The sequence below is a fragment of the Typopeltis vanoorti genome, chromosome 1 (genome assembly GCF_054136105.1).
Source record: "Typopeltis vanoorti isolate ZY-2024b chromosome 1, IOZ_Tvanoo_1.0, whole genome shotgun sequence".
NCBI lineage: Eukaryota > Metazoa > Arthropoda > Arachnida > Uropygi > Thelyphonidae > Typopeltis > Typopeltis vanoorti.
In genome coordinates this window covers 105,017,087-105,039,231 of record NC_143549.1, presented here as the reverse complement: position 1 = coordinate 105,039,231, position 22,145 = coordinate 105,017,087, and the positions used below count along the sequence as shown (strand labels likewise).

The window sequence follows — 22,145 nt, the reverse complement described above, 5'->3', positions numbered from 1 at the left end:
ATTAATCTGACAGCCATTTTCATTTGCCTAAATTTCCACCCTATTCAAATCATTTTGTAAATGCTAAATATCAGCAGCATTCCTGATTGTCCTGCCTGATGCCATATAGATTGAACAATAATGGCCCAAGGACTGAATCCTGAGGTACACCACTGGTCATCTTAAATCTGGCAGATTCACACATACTGTATACCACTTTTTTGATATCTGTCTGTTCAACCATCCCCTGATCCAAGTCGAGAGTTTATATTCCAATCCCATATTCTCCATTTTATACAACGGTCTTTAGTGTGGTATCCTATCAAATTCCTTAGAAAAATCCAACATTATTATAAAATATGAGCAAATTGCTAAAACATGACCTTCCTTTAGTAAACCCATGCTTATCCTTGCATAGAATAGCTTGCTTGTCAACCTATTTCTGTATGCGAGTTCTTACCAACTTCTCTAAAATCTTCACTACCACACCAGAGATACTAATAGGTCTGTGGTTAGACACATCAGTTTTTGCACCACCTTTGTGCAATGGAACTATCATACATTCCTTCCATTCCTGTGGAATCATTCCTGAGCTGAGACTCAAGTTATACAAACATGTGAAAGGCCTAGGCAATTCAGCTGAACATTCCTTTAGCAAACGGGCTGATATTCTATCTGTCCCTATAGACAAATTCTTATAGTATAGTTGTACGGTCATCCCTCGACTTACGTTGAGATTCCATTCCATCCGGCAGGATGTAAATTGATATATTAAATCAACAGAGTTATAGGGATTAGGGACTTAACTGCAATAAGCATACTGTAATTTTAATTTTTAAACCTTATTATAAAACTGTACTCTGCATTACTGCCACTATAAAACAGGAGAATAATCATCCAAATCTTCCTCCACAATCACATATTCATTATGATCCCTGTGTAAAGGACCTGGCCGTGACTCTTCTGGTGTAACCATTGTTTTTTTTTTTTTAATATGAAAAATATCCAATGTTCTTTGTTTATTCCTCTTCTTCTTTTCATCATAAATTTGTTTATAGCAAGCAAAAGCATCATGTACTTTCGTTTCTACTAATAAGTAGTGTTCAACATTGGGTCCATATCTTCAGTAATTTTGTGAACATCGCTAACTGCAGAGAACATTTCTGCAAGACCCTTCCCTGTAAATCGTTTAACTCCTTGTTTCTCTTTTCACTCTACCTTTTCTCGTTCTTCTTCTGCAACATGTTGTTCCTTCAGTTCAACCAATTCTTCGTTGGTCAACTCTTCATGGGCACTTTCTATGAGTCAAACTATGTCGTCATTGTTAACTTCGAGATTCAGATTGTTTGCTAGGCTCACTATTTCTTTACTCAATTTAGAAAGGTCTTCATTTTTTTCAAAACTTCCAAAATCTTGCACAAACCTTTTTAATGTCTTTTTCTACCACTCATACATTGAGAGGTCACTTTGTCCAAACCACAGCAATATTTTTAATAGCATGATAAATATTGAATGCTTTCTAGAATTGCATGAGAGTGGTCATTTCCTTCAGTGGCAGAAATCGCTTGTGAAAAGGTTCTCCGTAGATAATAAACCTTAAGCACTGCAAGAACTGTTCCATTGGTTGGATCAATGACATAGTTTGGAGGGAGAAGCATGACCTTGAACTTGGTGGAGATCACCGATATAAGATGGATGACCTGGAGCATTATCTAGAATTAATAAAATTTTAAATTCTGCATTTTCTTTTACACAATAGCTTTCCATTTCACTCGCATAATAGTTGATTAAAAATTCCTGAAACAATTTTTAAGTCCTCCATTGCTTCTTATTGCTCCAATAATGAACTAGAAGAGTATGCTTCCTAATGTTTTTGAAGGCTTGTGGTTTTTCATTGTGCCATATCACAAATGTTTCAGTTTATATTTGGCCATATTACCTCCTAATAGAATCGTAAAACAGTCTTTAAAAGTTTTGAAACCAGGCATAGATTTCGGTTTTTTGTGGATGAATGTCCACTCAGGCATTTTTTTTTTTCTGAAGCATGGAGGTCTCATTCATATTAAATATTTGCTGTGGCAAATAATTTTCCTCCATAATAATTTTATCCAATTTCTCCACAAACTTCGTGGCAGCCTTCTCATCAGCACTTGCAAATTCACCATACATTTTCACATTATGCAGCACAAAACACTGCTTGAATCTCATGAACCAACCGGAAGAAGCGTTGAATTCATAGTCATAATCGGGCCCTGCTTTCTCCTTCAACATGTTGAAGAGACAAGACTTGGTGCCTTAGCAGTTATGGTTCTAGTGCTAAGGAGTATGCTCTTTTGGTTCAGGTCCTCTATCCGTGATTCAAGTAGCTTTTCCATATCACTGATAGGATCTTGTCGTTGCTTTATCACTATCATCGATTAATGGAAGCAGATCATTTCACAGTCTATGATTTTATCATTATTTTTCAAAATTGGTCGTCACTGTAGAATAAGACCATCCGAAGTCATGCACGATCACATTGATGGGCTTTACCCAGCTTCATGTTGCTTTATAACTTGCAACTTCGTTTCAAGATCAATTGCATGCCTCTTTTTCTGTGATTCTTCACTGGGTTTTTTGATTGGGCGTGTAGGGGGGGGGGCATGTTGCACAAAATATCGCGAAATATTTAACGATAAATACACAAATAACCTATTTCTCAAACACAAAATCAACAGACGAACTGTTGAAGACGTGCCGAGGGAGATTGCCGCTGAATGCACGACTCATTCTTGCTAAACAGAAACCTTTTTACTTTACGCTCGCTTGTTTGAAAGTAAAGATACGTCCGTGATCCTTATGGGATCACGGACGTATCTTCGAATGGACATAGGTCGAAGGCTGACTGTATTTGTATTATTGTGCATTGTACATTGTATTATTTTGCTATAAACAGTAAAATTATATAATAAATATAACTAAACAGACCCCTCTCTATACATTTTAACATTCAGGCATGTTGATTCTTAACATATCCTTATTGTTCATATAGTGATATCCAACTTACGACCTTTCAACTTAAGACAGGATTGTCAGAAAAAAAAATTCATTGTAAGTTGAGGATTAGCTGTATATTTTAATCATAAAAGAAATCATGAATATTTGAATATAATACTGGAATTATTTTTCAGATGATACTGAAGGGAAGCCCAAACCTCTTTGTTCTTTTGATATTGATCTTACTGAGAATTTTATTTGTGCTGGAACAGAACTAATAAAAGATGATGTGTTTCTTTTGTTTTGGTATGTTATGTATATTATATATATATATATATATATATATATATTTCATAATTTATAATGAATTATTTTTGAGTATATTTAAATGTTGAAAACAAATTCCATATTCAACTTACACCACCTTTATTTCTTGCAGAATTTTTAGTCAGTTGTCTTGATTGATGCAAACAGTGATATTACAAAGATGGCATAAACAAAAACAGTTAATCTCATAATGTGATGTGTGTGCTGTTACAGATGAAGAGCTAAGTCTGAAAGATTGTTAATAGGAATTAAACAGAAAAACTATAGTTAAAGGTGTAATCTGAGTTTGAGGCAATAATTTCCTGTTTAAATTTAATCTGTGAGTCAGACCTTCACAGCTCTCTTTATGTTAGAGAGCTCTGAAAAAAGGATGTATTAATGAGAGAATGATTGTTAAAATTTTTAGAAAGAATGTAGACTTGATAAACTAATTCTTGTAAATAGTGCACCTGTGGAATGAGAAGTGTGGAATATTCTGGATTAATATTTTGATCGTACCCATCATTCTTTAGCTAGAATGATGGTGAGGCTTTACAACGATGTATCTTCCTGTGTTGGTGTCCTTTCTGTAATTAGAAAACTTGAGACTCCATCTAGTTCTCAGAGATGGAAGATAGTTAGTTACTGAATACAATTTCTAAAGTGAAGTGAATTTTGTGATTCAAGAAGTAAATTTCATGTGAAATGGCATGTGATTCAATCTGAGAGGAATTTCCAGAATCACAAAAATATTATCCATATAACATACATAAAGAATACTCATCATGCTCATAAAGAATGATAAGATGTGTTGGAATTAAGGATACATGGCTGGAAATTCTGCATTTTTATTTTGCTCATATAATTTTTCTTGACATTAGCAATATTGCACATTGACAGTGAAATTCGTATTCTGGATGAAAGTCTTTTTTTCAGTAACTCTAGTCTCAAACCTCCCACTGTCTGAGAAGAGAGAAATTGGTTATGCTGGTCAGAATTGTCTGAAAGAGAAGTTTACAACTTATTTTGAAATTGGCATTTTTGATATATGGAGAATTACCTATGAAATCCAAGGTGGCCAATAACAGTTGTTTTACTGGGTCTATGTCAGTCACTGTAGCTCACTGCTGGTGTCTTAGTAAAATGTTGTATTCATGGTAATTCATACATCCTAGGTGCTGAATAATCTTATCTTCATTCCATGAGATCATGTTTTCTAAAATTTTATTAAACTATTTGATCTGTAATTTTTCTGGAGATTTGGTGGTAATTTATTACAGTCTGAATTCATACTATAATGAATTAGGAGGAGGTCCAATTTTTATATAACAGCAGGGTTGCTTTTATATAAAATTTGTAATACTTGTGGTATTATATGGTATGTTACATAATCCTCTATCAATATGGTTTAAGAAATCCTAAACAGCTATAGTTTAGGTTATACCATATTAAGGTTATAACTGCATATTTGTAGCTTTTAACTGAAACCGAGATCCCCATCTTTATGGGTCTCAGTTTTATATTAAATTTTTATAATTTTTTTTTATGTTGGTTCCATCCATAAAATGTTTGGAAATCTGTAGCACATTTTGGTGCTGTAAGTGGGCTAAGAATAAAGTAATATTTAAATTGTGCTTGTCCAACCAGACAAGGCTGATTAGTTGAATGGATAAATGGGTTATTACAAAATGTTGCAAAAGAACCTGGACCTAATATGCTTCCTCAACATTCCTAGCCAGCTTCCAGGCTAGGAATGTTGCCTGGAAGCCAGCTTCCAGGCAACATTCCTAGTGAGAAACACCTAGAACAAAAATATAATTTTTGTTCTAGGTGTTTCTCAGAACTTTCTAGTCTCCCCTTATAAAGAACCTCTTATTAACTTATGCTCCTATCATCTATATTTCTCCAACTTTGAAGACTATATTCCCTCGGTATGAACTCCTGTAATTTCACTGATCAGTTATCATTTTTGTTACTTGCCAATATATCTTTTCATCTATCTTACTGTCTCCTTGAACCCAAGTGACAATATCTGGTGCAGTAATCCAGATGTGATTTTATCAAAGCCTTGTAAAGTTGGAAAATAGCTTCCTTATTCCTACAGGGAAGTGTTCTATTGGACAGTTTTGTACCTAGACAATAATCACTATGCAGTGTGATGCTTAAACTCTACTAAGAGTCCACAATAATCCCCAAGTCTTTAGCTTTACTGACTATTTCCAACCAATTCCAATTAATATAATAATGTTGCCTTATTGTCCCGTCCAAAAAAGCATAACTTTACTCTTGGCAGTATTGAACTAACATTCATTGCAATTTGCTCATATAACTATGATGTTCAAATCATCCTGCTGGAATTCAGTATCAGCTTCATTCCTTATCAGTCTCCAGAAGTTATCGTCATAAGCAATAACTGAAGATCATGCTTGAGACCTTTCCCCATATAAACAGTGGCCTAAGAGCACTATCCTATGGTGCGCCACTCTCCACTCCATGTCACAATTTTATTTTGCAAACCCATCCCTTTGGGTTTATGTAGCAACCACCAGTATCCACCAAAATCCAGAGGTATTGTGGTATATCCATTCCTGTTATGCAACTCTGTCACTCTATTAAGAATATGAGAAGATTGCTAAAGTAAGCCTTGCCTTTAATGAAACCACATTATCCTCTGTGGGATAGCATGGTTTCATTAAAGGTAAGGGTTGTGGAGGATCCTAGAATTATCTACCCACCTTTAGATGCGATTACTAAACCATCCTTTCCAATATTTTAAACCTAAATGATAATAACGAAGATACTGTTTGGTCTATAATTTGCTGCATCAGTTTTCACTTTCTGTAATGGAATTATCTTGCTCTTTTTCCACTTGTTAGGAATCTTGCATGTCTTGAGACTCATGACTAGAACAGGGATATTGCTAACTGTTTTGAACGTTCCTTCAACACCCTTGCCATATCCCATCCAATCCAACTGTTGTATTTGATTCAGACTCTTGTAACAACATTAATACTTCTACCTCATCTACCAGTATTCTTTCATTCAGCTCTCCCATGGCATCCAAAGAACTAATGGGTCTCCCTAGAATATGTTTTGAAAGTTAAGACCCTTCCCTTAATGCATAACGTTAGACATATCCGCAAGGAGATGTGTTTTGCATTATAGGAGATACTGAGATAGGAGTGTTGGTATCTTACTCCACCTTTGCAATGAGTTGTCCTGGTGTTGTACCACCTTACCCCAGTCCTGAAGATACTTTCAGGTGCAAACTTTGTTTGCTCACACTTGGATAAAGAATTAAACTAATTTTATTATACTCTAACCAAGTGAAAAATAAACTTTCAACATCTTTCTCTAAATCCAGAGTAATTTATTAAAAAAGGGTGGCACACCATTTGGCAACTCCTATAGGTAGAGATGGCCTGCTAATGCTTCTAACTGGTATCTCCACTTGGGCCTGGCTACCACTGAAGAGACCTCAATAAAGGTCGAAACTAGTCTGGGTAGTGGCCCTTCCCTTAATGCATAACGTTAGACATATCCGCAAGGAGATGTGTTTTGCATTATAGGAGATACTGAGATAGGAGTGTTGGTATCTTACTCCACCTTTGCAACGAGTTGTCCTGGTGTTGTACCACCTTACCCCAGTCCTGAAGATACTTTCAGGCGCAAACTTTGTTTGCTCACACTTGGATAAAGGATTAAACTAATTTTATTATATTCTAGAATATATAATTTACTAAATTGATCACTTAACTGTTTCTTGTGTATCTGAACATTTTTCTTTCTTCTGCACTCACTGAGGTTATTCTTCCATGGTCATTCTCCTTTTGACTTGCTACATAACAAATTCTGTTGAATTTTGTTTGGTCTGTTTTGCTAACCACTTTTCATAATCTGATTTCACCTTCCTCACCATTACTATTACCCTCTTAGCCTGCTCTTTTTAAAACTCCCAAGTCTCGTCAGCCTTCTCAAAATATAAGCTCCACAATAGCCTTGTTTTGCATCTCTTTTGCTTTAAAATGTTATCCATTCATTTAATTACCATGCAATTAATTATAACTGTCCTATTCTCCTAAATATAAGCCATCATATTATTTGGCTTGAACTATATCTGCAAGCAATTTTAATCTCTTAATGATATCAGGCATAATCCTTAACATCCAGTATTGATGTCATGTTCTTAAGATTAATAATGTAGTTCCAGGAAATGAGTAATTGATCTGGAGAAGCAATTATTACATGGTTCCAAGTCTAGACTATATGCTGGGTGAGAAAAAAAAAACTCGCCAGCTACTTGATTTTTTTCTTGTGTCCAAAACATTGTGTGCAGCTGATCTTGTCTTTTTGAGCAGCACTTTCTCTTGGGTTGAAAATGTAAACCAATTGCATTGTCCTGCGGTCTAGAATCCATGTACTACAGAGTAATTTCCTATCCACAAAAGGCTATAAAACTGGGATTCAAACCCACAGTAATATGGATTCTGGGAAAGCAGAAACGCTGTCTACTCAATCAACCCTGGCTATATGTGAGGGAAAATGGAGAAATATGGAATGAGAAATCATTTCAGGAAGTTGCGTGGAAATGATGACTACATTTTTTACATAAGAATGGTGAGTGAGGAAGAATTTGTATATCCAGATTTTTTCTGGTATTTTCTGAGGTGTTGAATTATTTTAAGGTACAGTGTGCTATATGTTACTGGGATTTCCACAGTGTATGTATATTCTGACTTCATGAAGTTCTGTTATTAATAATGATAAATGAAAAATAATCATAGATTATTCCATTATCAACATTGGTTTAGTTTAGAAACCAATATTTAGAAATATTGGTTTCTTCTAAACCAATATTTCTAAATATTGGTTTAGTAAACCAATATTTAGAAATATTGGTTTACTACTTTTCTTCTCATATTTCATTTCTGTTGCAGTGATTATTTTCTTATCTCCTTCTGTATTTGTCCTTTCTACACCTCCATATAATGTTTATTTTGATAAAATATTTTGCATTTTTTTTCTGCTTTTGGTTTCTCTGGTCTTAATGTTTTGTTTATTATTCCATTTAATTTCGAAAATTCATTTATTTTGTTAGGAATGTCTGAATCTTTATTTGTTACCTGTGTACAAATAATTCAAATCTACTTGCTTAATTAGTTTCTCATCTTATGATATCAGTTCACTATGAATAGTATGAATTCAATCATTAAGTTCAGTTTATATACAGCTTTTTATAAATTGTCTAGTTATTCCAAATATCATTTGGTCATCTGCAAAATAGTAAGGTATCAAAAATAAAATTTTCTGTTTGGATTCTTTTGTTGGTTATCCCCTATTCTTTGATTATTTCATTCTTATTGGAAATAGAGGATATCCTTGTCTCTTTTTTTATACTAATTTCTGTTTTTTCCTATAGTCTGTAGAGTGATTTTAATAAACTTATAGGTAAGGTTTTTTAGTATACCAGGTGGTCTATCTATCTTGTCAAAAACGTTTATAGCCTATGAATTTCTAAGTTATTCTCTTCTCAATATTTTAAGAGTGAATATAAGATCTGTGCAGGCTCTTCCTTTCTAAAGCCATTTTTTCTTCAATCTTTGGTAATTTTCCATTTTTCATTTTAATGCCTCATTTAATAGATCATAAACCCATGGGATATTCATGCCATCATGTAGCTAAGAAATTTTTATTTTATTTTATTAATTTTATATACTTTTTGTATTATTTATTTAATTTAACTTTTATTTCCCCCTTGTTCAGAAACCTTATTCTAGAGACCAAACATGGAACTGTTTCAAGCCACTTCAGGCCTCCAATAATTGAGGTGGTGGTCTCACTAGATGATGAAATTCATCTGCAATGTAAAAACAATCACAAACATCTATGCCCACAGCAAGATTCAAACCCGCAGGCTGTTGGTTGGAGAGTGGATGTAATAACTACTTACTTGGCTAGATTGATTATAATTTGCAGCCTCAATAAAGAGTTCTTGTTTTCTTTACTGTTTTTTTCTGTTTTTCCCTTTTAACCCAATTTTTCAGTACTAAATAATCTAAATCAATAATGTACTAAAAAACCTGCTACCTATAAATTTATTAAAACCACTCTATAGCCTATAGCTAATTTATTATTAGCTATCAAATAGTCACTTTATTGATCTTTGATCTGTAGCTGCCTATGTAAATTTAGGAGCATTTTTGCGTCTAAAAACAAACTATTTACTATTTCTAAATTGTAAGATGCAGAGTCAGTTAATCTTTTTCCATTTTCATTAAGACAAGTTTCTCCATCACAGATTTGTGTTTAATTTTGAACTCATTGTTGGGACATCACCAAATGTGGACTTAGGAATGCTTTTCTAGTGTGTATGTATATGCATTTTGCAAAATGTCATGCACTTATCTTTTTCCTGAAACACTTAACTCTTTCTGTGTGTTTATTCAGCAATAAATCACTAGCAACATAAGATGTTTGCAGTGAGGCTTATTGCCTCACTGAGTTTATATTTAATTTCAGAATATGATAGAAAAATTAAAAGCACTATGAATATTTTTATATTTATATATATATATTTACATTAAGTTGCTTTCTGTAAATTTGTAGGGATTTCAGGAAGTATGAATTACTTGGTGGCTATTGGGATTCACATTCTGATGATATAACACAGGTAATCTGAATTTTTTCTGTTTTCTGTATTTTTCTTTTTAATGAATTTCATTTTATACCATTTGAATTTCAAATGATTCTTGTTTCTTTCCTTAGGCATTTCATTATTAATATCTGCCTGGATATGGCATGTTGAGAGAAATTTCTTGATAAATATGAAATATCAAAAGGCTCATCAGTTACTTTTAACCTGAACGCTTTATAGCTACTTTCAAAAACTATTAGTCACAGTTTGACCTGCCATAACTGGTTCTCGATTGAATGTTGCTGAACATTATTACTTTCTGACAGAAGTTTTGCGTAATAGTCTTGGCATAGAACCAAAGGCATGTCTCTCATTTGTGCAATAGAAAGATTTTCTGTATTTGCTCCTTATAAGTCAGATTTTGTTTATGTTGCTTGCAGTTGCTACATGCTTCAGCATTGCCGAGAATGGGGTTAGAATTTTTGTTTCAGCTGCTGTTTTGATATACTGAAGTTTTCTCCTGGCCTATTTTGGTACACTTGTTGGCAAACTATGAACAGGCAGAAATTTTGATGGAATGCAAGATGATGGATTTCATTCTAGCTAGAGTAATTTCTAGAATTTATTTAGAGCAAATGAATGATCAGTGCAATGGAAGTGGTATCTGACCATAGAAAGAAATAGAGAAATCTCAGAGTTCATGTGCTTTTGTGACATTTAGTGCTTTTATGACTATGTATATGAGGTTGAGACAATTGGGAGTGCTTTGTAAGAGAGTTGACTTCTACTTGGCAGGGATGTTGAAAGAGTAAAGAGAGGTAATGTGTATTCTGGTGAGTAGATTAATATTTTTTATTAGATCATCAACTACAGCAGATATTTTGTACCATTTTTAGTTCAGTTGATGGAAAAAATTAAACCAGTCAGAATATGTATGTCTTAAAGTCACCAAGAAAGATGATCTTACTGTTTAAGTAGTTGCTGCAAAAAATCAAGTTTAAGGGATCAAAAAGTCAGAGATTCGGGAGATTTTCAATTTGGAGAGTAGCAGATACGGCATATCAATGTGTTATGCAAGGGTAACTGTAGGGCCCCAAGGGGATGTGAAATGCATGTACACAAATGCCCGAAGTATTAAAAATAAAGCAGAGAAGTTTTTGGCATTGGTCAGCTTGATTTGGCATCAGCAAGACATGGTTGGCAGAGAGTGATGTAGTTTACAGGGATAGAAGGGATATTGTATTTGCAGAAGATAGAGGAAAGGTATTATTAATGATAACTGAAGAGCTTCAACCAACAAAAATAGAAGTTAAGGAGGATTGTAGATCTGAGGGAGATGGTTTCATTTAAGGTCCCTGTCTGGTGTGAGATAGAGACTAATAGGACAAAATATATTGTTTGTTGCTGCTATAGATCTTAGGTATTCAGAGGAAGATGTGGATGCCATGCATTGGCAGATTAGCACAATGAGTGCAAGTCAAGCAGTTATCATGGGAGACTTCAACTTTCAGGATATACTGTAGATTGGAAAAAAGGAAAGAGCACATGGCAGGATGGAAATGAAATTTATACAGTTACTAAGGGATAATTATCTGAAACATCAAGTAATGGTAGGGACCAGGAGTTTGCAAGTGCTGGATCTGGTAATAGCATCAGAAGATCTATCTATAACCATAATAGCAACTCTATCTTTGATTGAGGAAAGTGACCAATCAGTCTTGTTCTGGGAGGTTGCTCAACATGAAGATTTCTCCATCATGAAAGAGTTTGTGGAATCAAAGCTTAACGATAATGAACAAACTTGGTGGCAACTTGGTGCAATACTGGCATAAGATACCTGGATCAGTGTCAGTGCTGCATGGGAAATGGTCAGTGATTATTTGAGAGAAGCAGTATCAGGCAGCTTACCAAGAGTAAGGAGGATAAACCGAATAGGGATTAAGTGGATGAGAAGCACTATAAAGCAGGAGCTGCGAGGGGGAAAAAAAAGCTTTGTAGAAGAATATAAGCAAAACTTGTGATCAGCATGCTCATGAACAATACAAAGTACAGGCAAGAAGGGTAACTACCTAACTAAGAATATTAGTTATATAGGCCAAAGTAAATCCAAAAAAAGTGTTTTTGCTACATAGCAAATAATTACAAGAAAGAATGACTATAGAAGGATAAGTTACTGAGTGACAGAAGAAATAGTAGTTACTATGTAATCACTTTGCAAAGATATATCATACAGGTGGAGATTTTAAAGTTACTGATATGATAGAGGTTGATGTGAGAATTGAATAGATGAAGTGGAGGTACTCAGCATACTAAAAATATTGATGTGAATACAGCAGTGGGACTGGATTGGCATGGCAGCCTGTGTACTACATGAATCTGCAAGAGAATTAGCATTGCCTCTGATAAAGTTGTTCAGTCTAAGTCTCAGCTGTACCAAGGTTCCAAGGGAGGAGAAAGAGGACACAATAGTTCCATTACATAAAGATGGCTCCAAGACAGAAGTAATAAATTACCAATTAGTGTGTCTGTATTGGTGGGTAAAGGTAAAATTCGGGAATGGGTGGATAGGAATATGATACTCCTATAGGGGACAGCTGCTGATATTGCTGGACTTTGCAGAGGCATTTGACAGATTACCATATGGATATGGGGGGGGGGGGGGCAGACATCAGAGAGCAGTGCATGGTGGACCGGAATCAAGGCAAATGAGAGTGACTATTTAAGTGCTCCACGGCTCTGTACTAGGGCTACTGCTCTTTGTGTATTAATGATATAGCAGAAGATTTAAGGAAAGATGTTCAGTTGTTTGCTGATGATGTCAAACTGGGGAAGGTAATAATTGTTATGGGTATGTAAGTATCTTACTGGATGATTTAAATAAATTGGCAATGTGCACAAAGGATAATGTCCATTTAATATTGCAAAATGTAAAATAATGCACTTTGGGTTGAAAAGGTTACATATTTTGTATCATATTGATGGTACTGGATTACAGGAAATTGACACAACTTTGCAAAGGTTTGCAGAATTCAGAGGATTACTTGGATGTTGAAGAACATATTGACAAGCATAGATAGGTAATAATAAATTTAGTTTAATCCTTTATCCAAGTATGAGCAAACAAAGTTTGCCCTGAAAGTATCTTCAGGACTGGGGTAAGGTAGTACAACACCAGTTAACTCGTTGCAAAGGTGGACCAAGCTAACATCACTCCTATCGTAGTATCTCCCATAATGCAAAACACATCTCCTTGCAGATATGTATAATGTTATGCATTAAGGGAAGGGCCACTACCTAGTTTTGACCTTTATTGAGGTCTCTTCGGTGGGAGCCAGGCCAGAAGTGGAGATACCAGGCAGAAGCAATAGTGAGGTCATCTTTACCTATAGGAGTTGCCAAAAGGTGTGCTGTCTTTTTATTAAATTACTCTGGATTTAGAGAAAGATGTTGAAAGTTTATTTTTCACTTGGTTAGACTATAATAAATTTAGTTTAATCCTTTATCCAAGTATGAGCAAACAAAGTTTGCCCTGAAAGTATCTTCAGGACTGGGGTAAGGTAGTACAACACCGGTTAACTCATTGCAAAGGTGGAGCAAGCTAACATCACTCCTATCGTAGTATCTCCCATAATGCAAAACACATCTCCTTGCAGATATGTATAATGTTATGCATTAAGGGAAGGGCCACTACCTAGTTTTGACCTTTATTGAGGTCTCTTCAGTGGGAGCCAGGCCAGAAGTGGAGATACCAGGCAGAAGCAATAGCGAGGTCATCTTTACCTATAGGAGTTGCCAAAAGGTGTGCCACCTTTTTATTAAATTACTCTGGATTTAGAGAACGATGTTGAAAGTTTATTTTTCAGCAATCCACAGACTCTCAATCTATCTTCATGGGAGCATTCTACAACCATTCACCATCTTGGTGACTCACCTCTGGATCCCCTCCACCACTTCATCTCCCAAGAAACCCAGGTGACCACACTTTACACTTTTCCACATTAAATTGACATCTATTATGTTTTCCCCATACTGTCAGCTAATTTAAATCATCCTGCAAGCTATATAACATCACCTTGATTAACTACCATCCCACCAACTTTGAATCATCAGCAAACAACTGAATATCTCCTTTCAAATTATTTCTCCTGGATTCTGCTCCTTCATATACTACTTTTTGGTATTTATCCATATCACCAGTTTCATACCCAACCCCATTTGTTGCAGCTCGCATAATAGACTTCCATGTGGTATCTTGTTCAATTAGCTTTGCAAAGTCATCCAGCAGTATCATCATGTAGCCATTCCCTTTATCTAACTTAGCTGTTATTGTATTATAAAAAGTTAATGGATTACTAAGACATGATCAACCCTTCACAAAGACATGCTACACCTCACAGAGTATCATGTTTTTATCCACACATCCCTGAATTCTCTTGTTGACCAACTTTTCCAATACTTTTACCACCACTCTTGAGATACTAATTGGTCTATAATTTGCTACCTAGACTTAGATTCTCCTTTATGCAAAGGAATTATTTTGCCCTTCATCCACTCCCTTGGGACTCTTTGCAGAGATAAGACTTTAATTAAACACATATGCGATGAAAAACTCCTAAACAATAAAGTCAAATGGGAAAGGCATTACTTAACCCACTACATTTGCAAATACATATCCCATGGTTGACACTGAAAAAAGTAGTACAAGAGCAGAGCAAAAGAATTCAAATTTAACTAAGTGCCCCTTAGTAATATGGATAAATTCATCAATACAACTGTTGCTAGTTTTGTGGCTACTCATGAGATTATTAAAAAGGAGAATGTTTCACATGCTTTTGCATGTGAAACATTCAAAACATTTCCAAGACTTTCTTCATCTCTAAATGTAAAAGATTTTACATTTAGAGATGAAGAGTATATGAAAAAAATTTTTGCCTGAGATGTCTGATTACCTTTTTCTCATGTAGTGATGTGAGATATTCCACTATCTGTGAAAACTGTAAGGGATAGTACTGCATAAATAACAGATGTATCCATTCAACAGACTACAGATCTAATTTCAGCATCAGGATTTTCCATTGCTTGTGATAAATCATGCAAGGTATATGATATTGCACAGGTTTTTCTCATTGGCAGATGTGTCAACTCCTTGGGACCTAAGAAAAATTAACTGGTGTGTTACCACTCAAAGAAGAAATTTGGGGAAAATATATCAAGTATATTACTGGAACCTTGAAAAATAAAGGAATTGGCATCAACAAAATAATTTCTATTGCCAATGTTGAGGCACTGGGCCGAAGGGAACAAATAGTTTTTTTTTTTTTTTATTTTATTTAAAAGACTAATTTCTCATGATCAATATTCCTTCTAATCTTTGCCAGCTCATGTGCACATGAAAAACATTCTGTGTGCAAGTTTCCAGTCTCAGACTCAATGTGTACAGTAACCTGTGCTTAAACAACAAACATCACAAGCTACAAGATCTAAATTAATTCATTTAAATCTGCATAGCTACAACAATCATCACTATTTGCACGAGTTCAAGTGACTGAACGGTCAAGACCAGGGTTCTGCAGAAAACTAGTGTTAATGGAGATGTCATTAGGGATGCTGAGAAAATAAACATGGTATAAATAATATATTGGTATGAAAATCAGCTAAGACAATGGAAAAGAAGAAGAGAGAGGATAAAAAAAAGACAGAAACATCGAAAACATCAACTCAAAAGAACATGTTATAGAAAGATTCTATGAATTGGATGGTGCAAAAAGGAACAAATGAAGAACTGTATTGCAAAGTAAACTGCAAAGAAAATCTAATGCAGAAAATAATACAATGGAAACTAGAGCTAGAGTTTTTTGAACTTTATATCTAAAGAATGGATAACATAGAAAGATCAAACTTTCATGCTTGGTACAATAGCCAAAGCAAGAGAGGACAGGTGATGTGAAAGAGTGGTGTGGAATGCGTTTGAAGAATTTGAGTCACCTGACGATGATGATGCTGAAGATATGGGATAAATGTATATTTATCCCTCTGTATAAATGGAACATTATACAGAGCAATACACAGCATATACAGGGTGTTCGGGATAAATTTGACATATTTATAATTAATTCTATTTTTCCGTAAGTTACATGTATTAACACACACTTCTCTTCATTTAAAAGTTTGGACCCGTCTTCATTCATATACAAGATGTCAGAAAGGATGGATAGCTGGAACCCACCTGAATCATGGAAGAGAATAACTTGTATCATGATGATTCGTGCCCGCCATCAAAATAAGGATATTACGACTGCTGCCCAATGCTCCCTGAATACAGTAAAAACAATCAGGCATGAACTAGAGACTTGCAATGGTGACTACGAGGATGTAGCAAGAAGAAAGATCCCTAGCAGACGATCTGATTGCGTTCGTACAGCAGAATTCCTCGCAAATCTGCAGGAACAGGTGTTGAAGAACCCTGGCATTGGAATTCGGGCTTTGTTCGTGGAGTTGCTAACTGTAGTCAAGCCCTGGATAACAAGGGTAGCCAATGGTAGGCCGTATGTATGGCAGCAGGATTCGGCCCCTTGCCACACCTCTGGGAAAAGTCAAAAATGGTTGTCTGAAAATTTCTACGACTTCACCAGTCCAAATGTTTGGCCTCCAAACTCCCCAGACCTTAACCCCATGGATTATTTTGTATGGGGCGCAGTTGAAAAAGACACCAATCGCACTTCCAGTAATACAAAAGCCCAGTTAATGGATAAAATTAAAACAGTTTTTGCGGCCCTTCCCAGGGAGACTGTAGCATCAGCTTGTTCGAGGTTCCGAAGCAGAATTGAAGCTGTGATCGATGCTAATGGTGGTTATTTTGAGTAAATCTTGTTGATAGTATTGTAATTAACTCTGCCTGCAATGTTTTTTTGTCAATTCATTAAATTTAATAGATACAAAGAAGATTTTCTTTTTCCTTACGAAACTGTCAAATTTATCCCGAACACCCTGTATTTAAGTTGTAAGTCAGAAATTAGAATTGAAGGAAATACAAGAACATGATTAGACGTAAGAAAATGATGTCGCTGCACTTATTTATCATCTATATGGATCACATTAGGAAAGAAAGTAGTATTAAACCTGATATTAGAATTGAAAATACCAAACTTAGTTCTTTGGTTTATGCAGATGATATTGTACTCGTAAACACATCTAGTACGAGTCTCCAGGATTCTCTAACTAAATTGCATAACAGCTGTAACAGATTTGGCATGATAATCAGCAATATAAAGATGAAACTATGGAAATAGGAAGGAAGAAAGAAAACTTCAGCTGCATTCTGAATGAAGAGCCTATAGAACAAGTAAAATATTTCAGCTGTTTAGGGAACAATTTTTAGCAAAGATAGCAAATTAAATATGGAAAGAGACAAAAGAATTAGTCATGATGGTATGGTAGGACGTCAACTGAATATTTATATGGAATAAAAGAGAAACACTAAACTAGCTGTATACAAGACAGTGTTCAAACTAATTTGAATTTATGGATCTGAGGGCTGGGTTAGAAATAAAACACTTGATCAAAGACTAGAGATCTCCAATATGAGAGTTCTGAGAAAGATTAATGGAGTGAACAGATAGTATCAATGGCAGTATCACATTAAAAATTAGGATATTAGGAAAGAACTTACCATTGTTAGCATTCAGGAATGTGTTAGAGCTAATCTCAGGTGATATGGTCATCACTTGAATGGGAAAGGAAAGATTTGCAAAATAAGTGTTCTCTGCCAGGTTGGCAGGAAAAAAGACCCAGAGGAAGACCAAGATATAGGTTGACTGATACAGTAAAAATTGCCTTAGAAGAGAGAAATGTAAGATCTGATAATGTTGGAGTCTTGACCGGTAGCAGATCGATTTGAAGGAAAATTGTAGATAGCAAGTTAGCAATGATGTAAGTTTTTAATGTAGTACTATCATATCCTGTACACTTCTTGAGGGTACATGTCAGGAATTTGATGACACACACACACACACAGGGTATACAGGATATGATAGTACTACATGAAAATGAGTATATAATAATTTTTATAGAGACCTGAAAATTACTTATTTCATCATCATCATCAAATTCCTGCCATGTACCCTCAAGGGGTGTACAGGATATGATAGTACTACATGAAAAAAATTACATCATTACTAACTTCCTATCTACAATTTTCCTCCAGATCAGTCTGTTACTTGTCAAGACTCCAACATTATCAGATCTTATATTTCTATCTTCTAAGGCACTTTTTACCTTATCAATCCACCAATATCTTGGTCTTCCTCTGGGACTTTTTCCTGCCAACCTGGTAGAGAATACTTGTTTTGCTAATCTTTCCTTTCCCATTCTGTTAATGTAACTGACCATACCACCTGAGATTAGCTCTGCTAATGCATTCCTGGATGCTGACAATCTCAAGTTCTTTCCTATTATCCTCATTTTTAATATGATATTGCCATTGATACCATCTGTTCATGCTCCTAATCTTTCTCATGACTCTCATATCTGCAGTCTCTAGTTTTTTGTCAAGTGTTTTAATTCTGATCCAGCTCTCAGATCCATAAGTTAAAACTGGTTTAAACACTGTCTTGTATACAGCTAATTTAGTGTTCCAACTAATTTCTCTCTCTTATTCCATATGAATTTATTCAATTGACTTCCTACCATACCAGCTTTGCTGATTCTGTTGTCTATTTCTATATTTAATTTACCATCTTCAGTAAAAATCGTGCCTAAATAGCTGAAATGTTTTACTTGTTCCACAGGTTCTCCATTCACAACACAGTTGACATTTTCAATGATTCTGCCTATTTTCATTGTCTTTGTCTTTTTATTGCTGACCTTCATACCATATCTATTACAACAGCTATTCAATTTAGTCAGAGAATCTTACAGACTTGTTGCGGATTTGTTTAGAAGTATAACATCATCCACATAAAGCAAAGAGCTGACATTAACATCTCCAATTTTGATATCATGTTTAATACCACTTTCCTTCATAATGTGATCCATATAGATAATGAATAACAGAGAGGATAATGTACATCCTTGTTTCACACCAGATTTAACATTAAACCATCTACTTGTACTTCCTTCAATTCTAACTGCTGACTTACAACTCAAATAAAGACTAAGTATTACTTGATATAATACCCCATTCACACCATATAACTGTAGCGTATTGTATAGCTTCTCTCTTGGCACCTTGTCGTATGCCTTTTCCAAATCAACAAAACTTAAATACAGATCTCTGTTATATTGCCATGCTTTCTCGACTATTTGTCGTAAAGTGAAGATCTGATCCTGACAGCCTCTATTTGGACTGAATCCAGCTTGTTCTTCATCAAGCTTTTCTTCCACAATTCTTTTGAACCGTTTCTCAAGTAAACTTGCACAGATCTTGCCAGGAACACTCAGTAGGGAAATACCTCTGTACTTTTCACATTCAGTTTTATTTCCCTTTTTATATATCGTCCCTCTGTCCAGGCTTTCTGAACTATGCAGTGCAGACACTGTAAGACTTATACCACCATACTTCAGCATTTCTGGTCAAATATCATCTACTCCTGCTGCCTTTCCACATTTCAAGCCTTAGATGGATTTTTCTACTTCAAGTATGGATATGTATTTCTGGCTGCATGCTTGGTCATTTGTTTTTTACCACTGTGCTGTCTTCAATGCTTGTTTCATTTAGCAGTTTTTCAAAGTAATTACTTCAAGGATATCTTTTTCTCCCATTTTCATGTCACCTTTATCATCTATAACTCCTTTTACAGCACTTTTTTCTCCATTCCTAAGCTTCTTCAACAACCTCCAGAATATTTTGCCACCTTGATATTTATTTTCTATATTCTTGCCAAAGTCCTCCCATGACTTTTGTTTAGCTAGTTTTACACAGTGTTTAGCATCATTCCTGCATTCGTCTCTGTATTCTCTAAGAGCACAATCTAACTTATTTGACAGGAACTTTTGATATGCTTTCCTCTTTTCCTTCACTGCCTCTTTAACTTCCTGTGTCCACCAGCGAGTTCTGATTTTTTTATCCTTGCAGACAACCTCACCACATGCCTCTCTGACAGAATCAATCAATGTTTTCTTCAGAGTTAAAAAAAAAACTTAAGTTAAAATGACTCATTTCTTCAGTGTAAAATGATTGAGAAAGGCTGGTCTAGACAGTAGACACCCTAAACAAATGCTTCTGCAATTGCTAATGTCAGCCTCAGTTTACTAATATGCTGCAGCTAAAAGTAATTAATAAGTGTGTATTATGTTGGAATTGGTTAGGGTAATATTGGAGTGCAGACATTGCAAAAATTACTAAATGAAATAAGTGATAAGTATGATTTATTGTATAATTTGTTTTTATAGTATGTTCAAAAATTATTGACTGGAAATTAGAAATTCTGAAAGCAAAAATTTTGCATGCATAGTTATAAGGCATGTGCCCTCTCTTTCTAACCAACACATGCATGAACATGTATACATCTTAGAGGGAACACTGCCCATGATGTATTTTCCTTGCATTGTACTATTCATTAAGAGTCACTTTGTTTAGAAACCTTTTCAGGTGACATAGCAAAGGTAATGGATTTAGCTGTACAAATTGTGAACAAAGATGGCTAAAAAGCTGTATCATAGACAATTTTGTGATCAGTAAATAGCCAATGTTTTTTGAATAACAGAATAAGATGGCATTCCAGGGGCACAAGTTTCAATGCAATTTGCAACATATCTCAAACAAAGAAGTTGTTTTGAAGATAAAACAGATATTGAATATATTGAGCTACAAGATCATGACTGGTTTACAGAAATCCAATTTTATGATGATATGACAACACATTTAAATATATTATTGAAGAAATACTTTCATTTGAACAAAGTTAACTTTGTCTAGGTAAGACCAATAGAAAGGAATAGTTTTTACACTTTCTTCATCATTAAATTTCTGCTATATTCTCTCAAGGGTGTACATATGACAGTACTACATAAAATGTTTAATGTACTAACTTCTATCAGTAATTTTCCTTCAAATTAATCTGTTATTTTCAGTTTTCATGCAAGATTTATCTTTGATTCCTTTTATAGTACTTTTTACTCCACTTATAAGCTTTTTCTGTAGCTTACAATACATTCTGCTACTTCTTGATATTTATCTTCTATATTCTTATCAAGTCTTCCCATGATTTTTGTTTAGCTTCTTTTAAACACTTCTTTGATTTTTTTTATATTTTTCTCTGTATTCTCTCAAAGCGCATGCTCACTTACTTGCTAGGAAATTTCAATACACTTTCCTCTTTTCTATAACTGTCTCCAACTCCCTAAATTCACCATTGAGTTCTGATATATCCTTGCAGGCAACTTCAACCCATGACTGGTAGAATGGATGTTTTCTTCAGTCTACAAATGAGTCTATAAGGCTTGGTCTTGTTTTCAAGCTCTTTCAGTATTTGTATATTTGAGTCTACAGTTCACTATTGAAAGCTGCTCAACGTTGATTTTTTTTAAAACTTTTTTTTACACATTTTTCTTTTCAATATGACATTAATTTCTATCCTGTGCAAAACAAAATATGATCACTTCCTCTTTCAAATTCCCTGGATACTCATATCTTGAACCAACATTATTATATTGCTAATGCAATCTGAATTTAAGGAAGTTCAAGAGTTCAGAAAGCACAAGATTAAAAAAAGAAAAAATTTAAAAATATAAGCATAAATGGATGGAACACGTTCAAAGAATGAAAACAGAAAGATTACCAAAACAAGCCATTAGGAAAAAGAAAACCAGGATGTCCTCTTAAACGATTCAACAATGACTTCTAAGGCCAAAACAGGCCATGCTAGGCCTAAATCCTTGATATGCATGATGATGAGAAAGCACAAGCAAATTATGATATTTCTATTAAAACCTACTGAAGCTACATTATGTTATTTCCGAAGTAAAATTTCACATATTCCTGGAATCGATGAGGCTACAATAAAACCTGAGCTACATGACCTAAAGATGAAAGATTTATGGAAATAAAAATTCAGAAATCTTATTACTGAACTTGGAGATTTTGAAAGAAAAATTATCATCTGCAATATGACACAAGAGTCCTGAAGTTAAATGACCTTAATAAAGTAAGATCAGATTGTTTTCGATGTGTGGAATTGTTTATTCAGCATATATAGCCAATAGAAGATGTGCATTTGGGCATTTCTCAATTTTCAGATTAGAATGCTTGTCT

The 22,145-nt window shown here is 34.7% G+C and overlaps 1 protein-coding gene across 4 annotated transcripts in view; it reads left to right on the top strand.

Moving 5' to 3' along the window:
- The window catches only part of LOC150110284 (WD repeat-containing protein 89), a 201,711-nt gene that overhangs the window by 101,455 nt on the left and 78,111 nt on the right, over nucleotides 1–22,145 (top strand). For all 4 annotated transcript variants that reach the window (XM_090392484.1, XM_090392493.1, XM_090392511.1 and 1 more), the window contains exons 6-7: nucleotides 3,150–3,261; nucleotides 9,868–9,931. In XM_090392484.1, coding sequence (XP_090248610.1) covers nucleotides 3,150–3,261; nucleotides 9,868–9,931 — 176 coding nt within the window. The remainder of the gene's footprint in view (nucleotides 1–3,149; nucleotides 3,262–9,867; nucleotides 9,932–22,145) is intronic.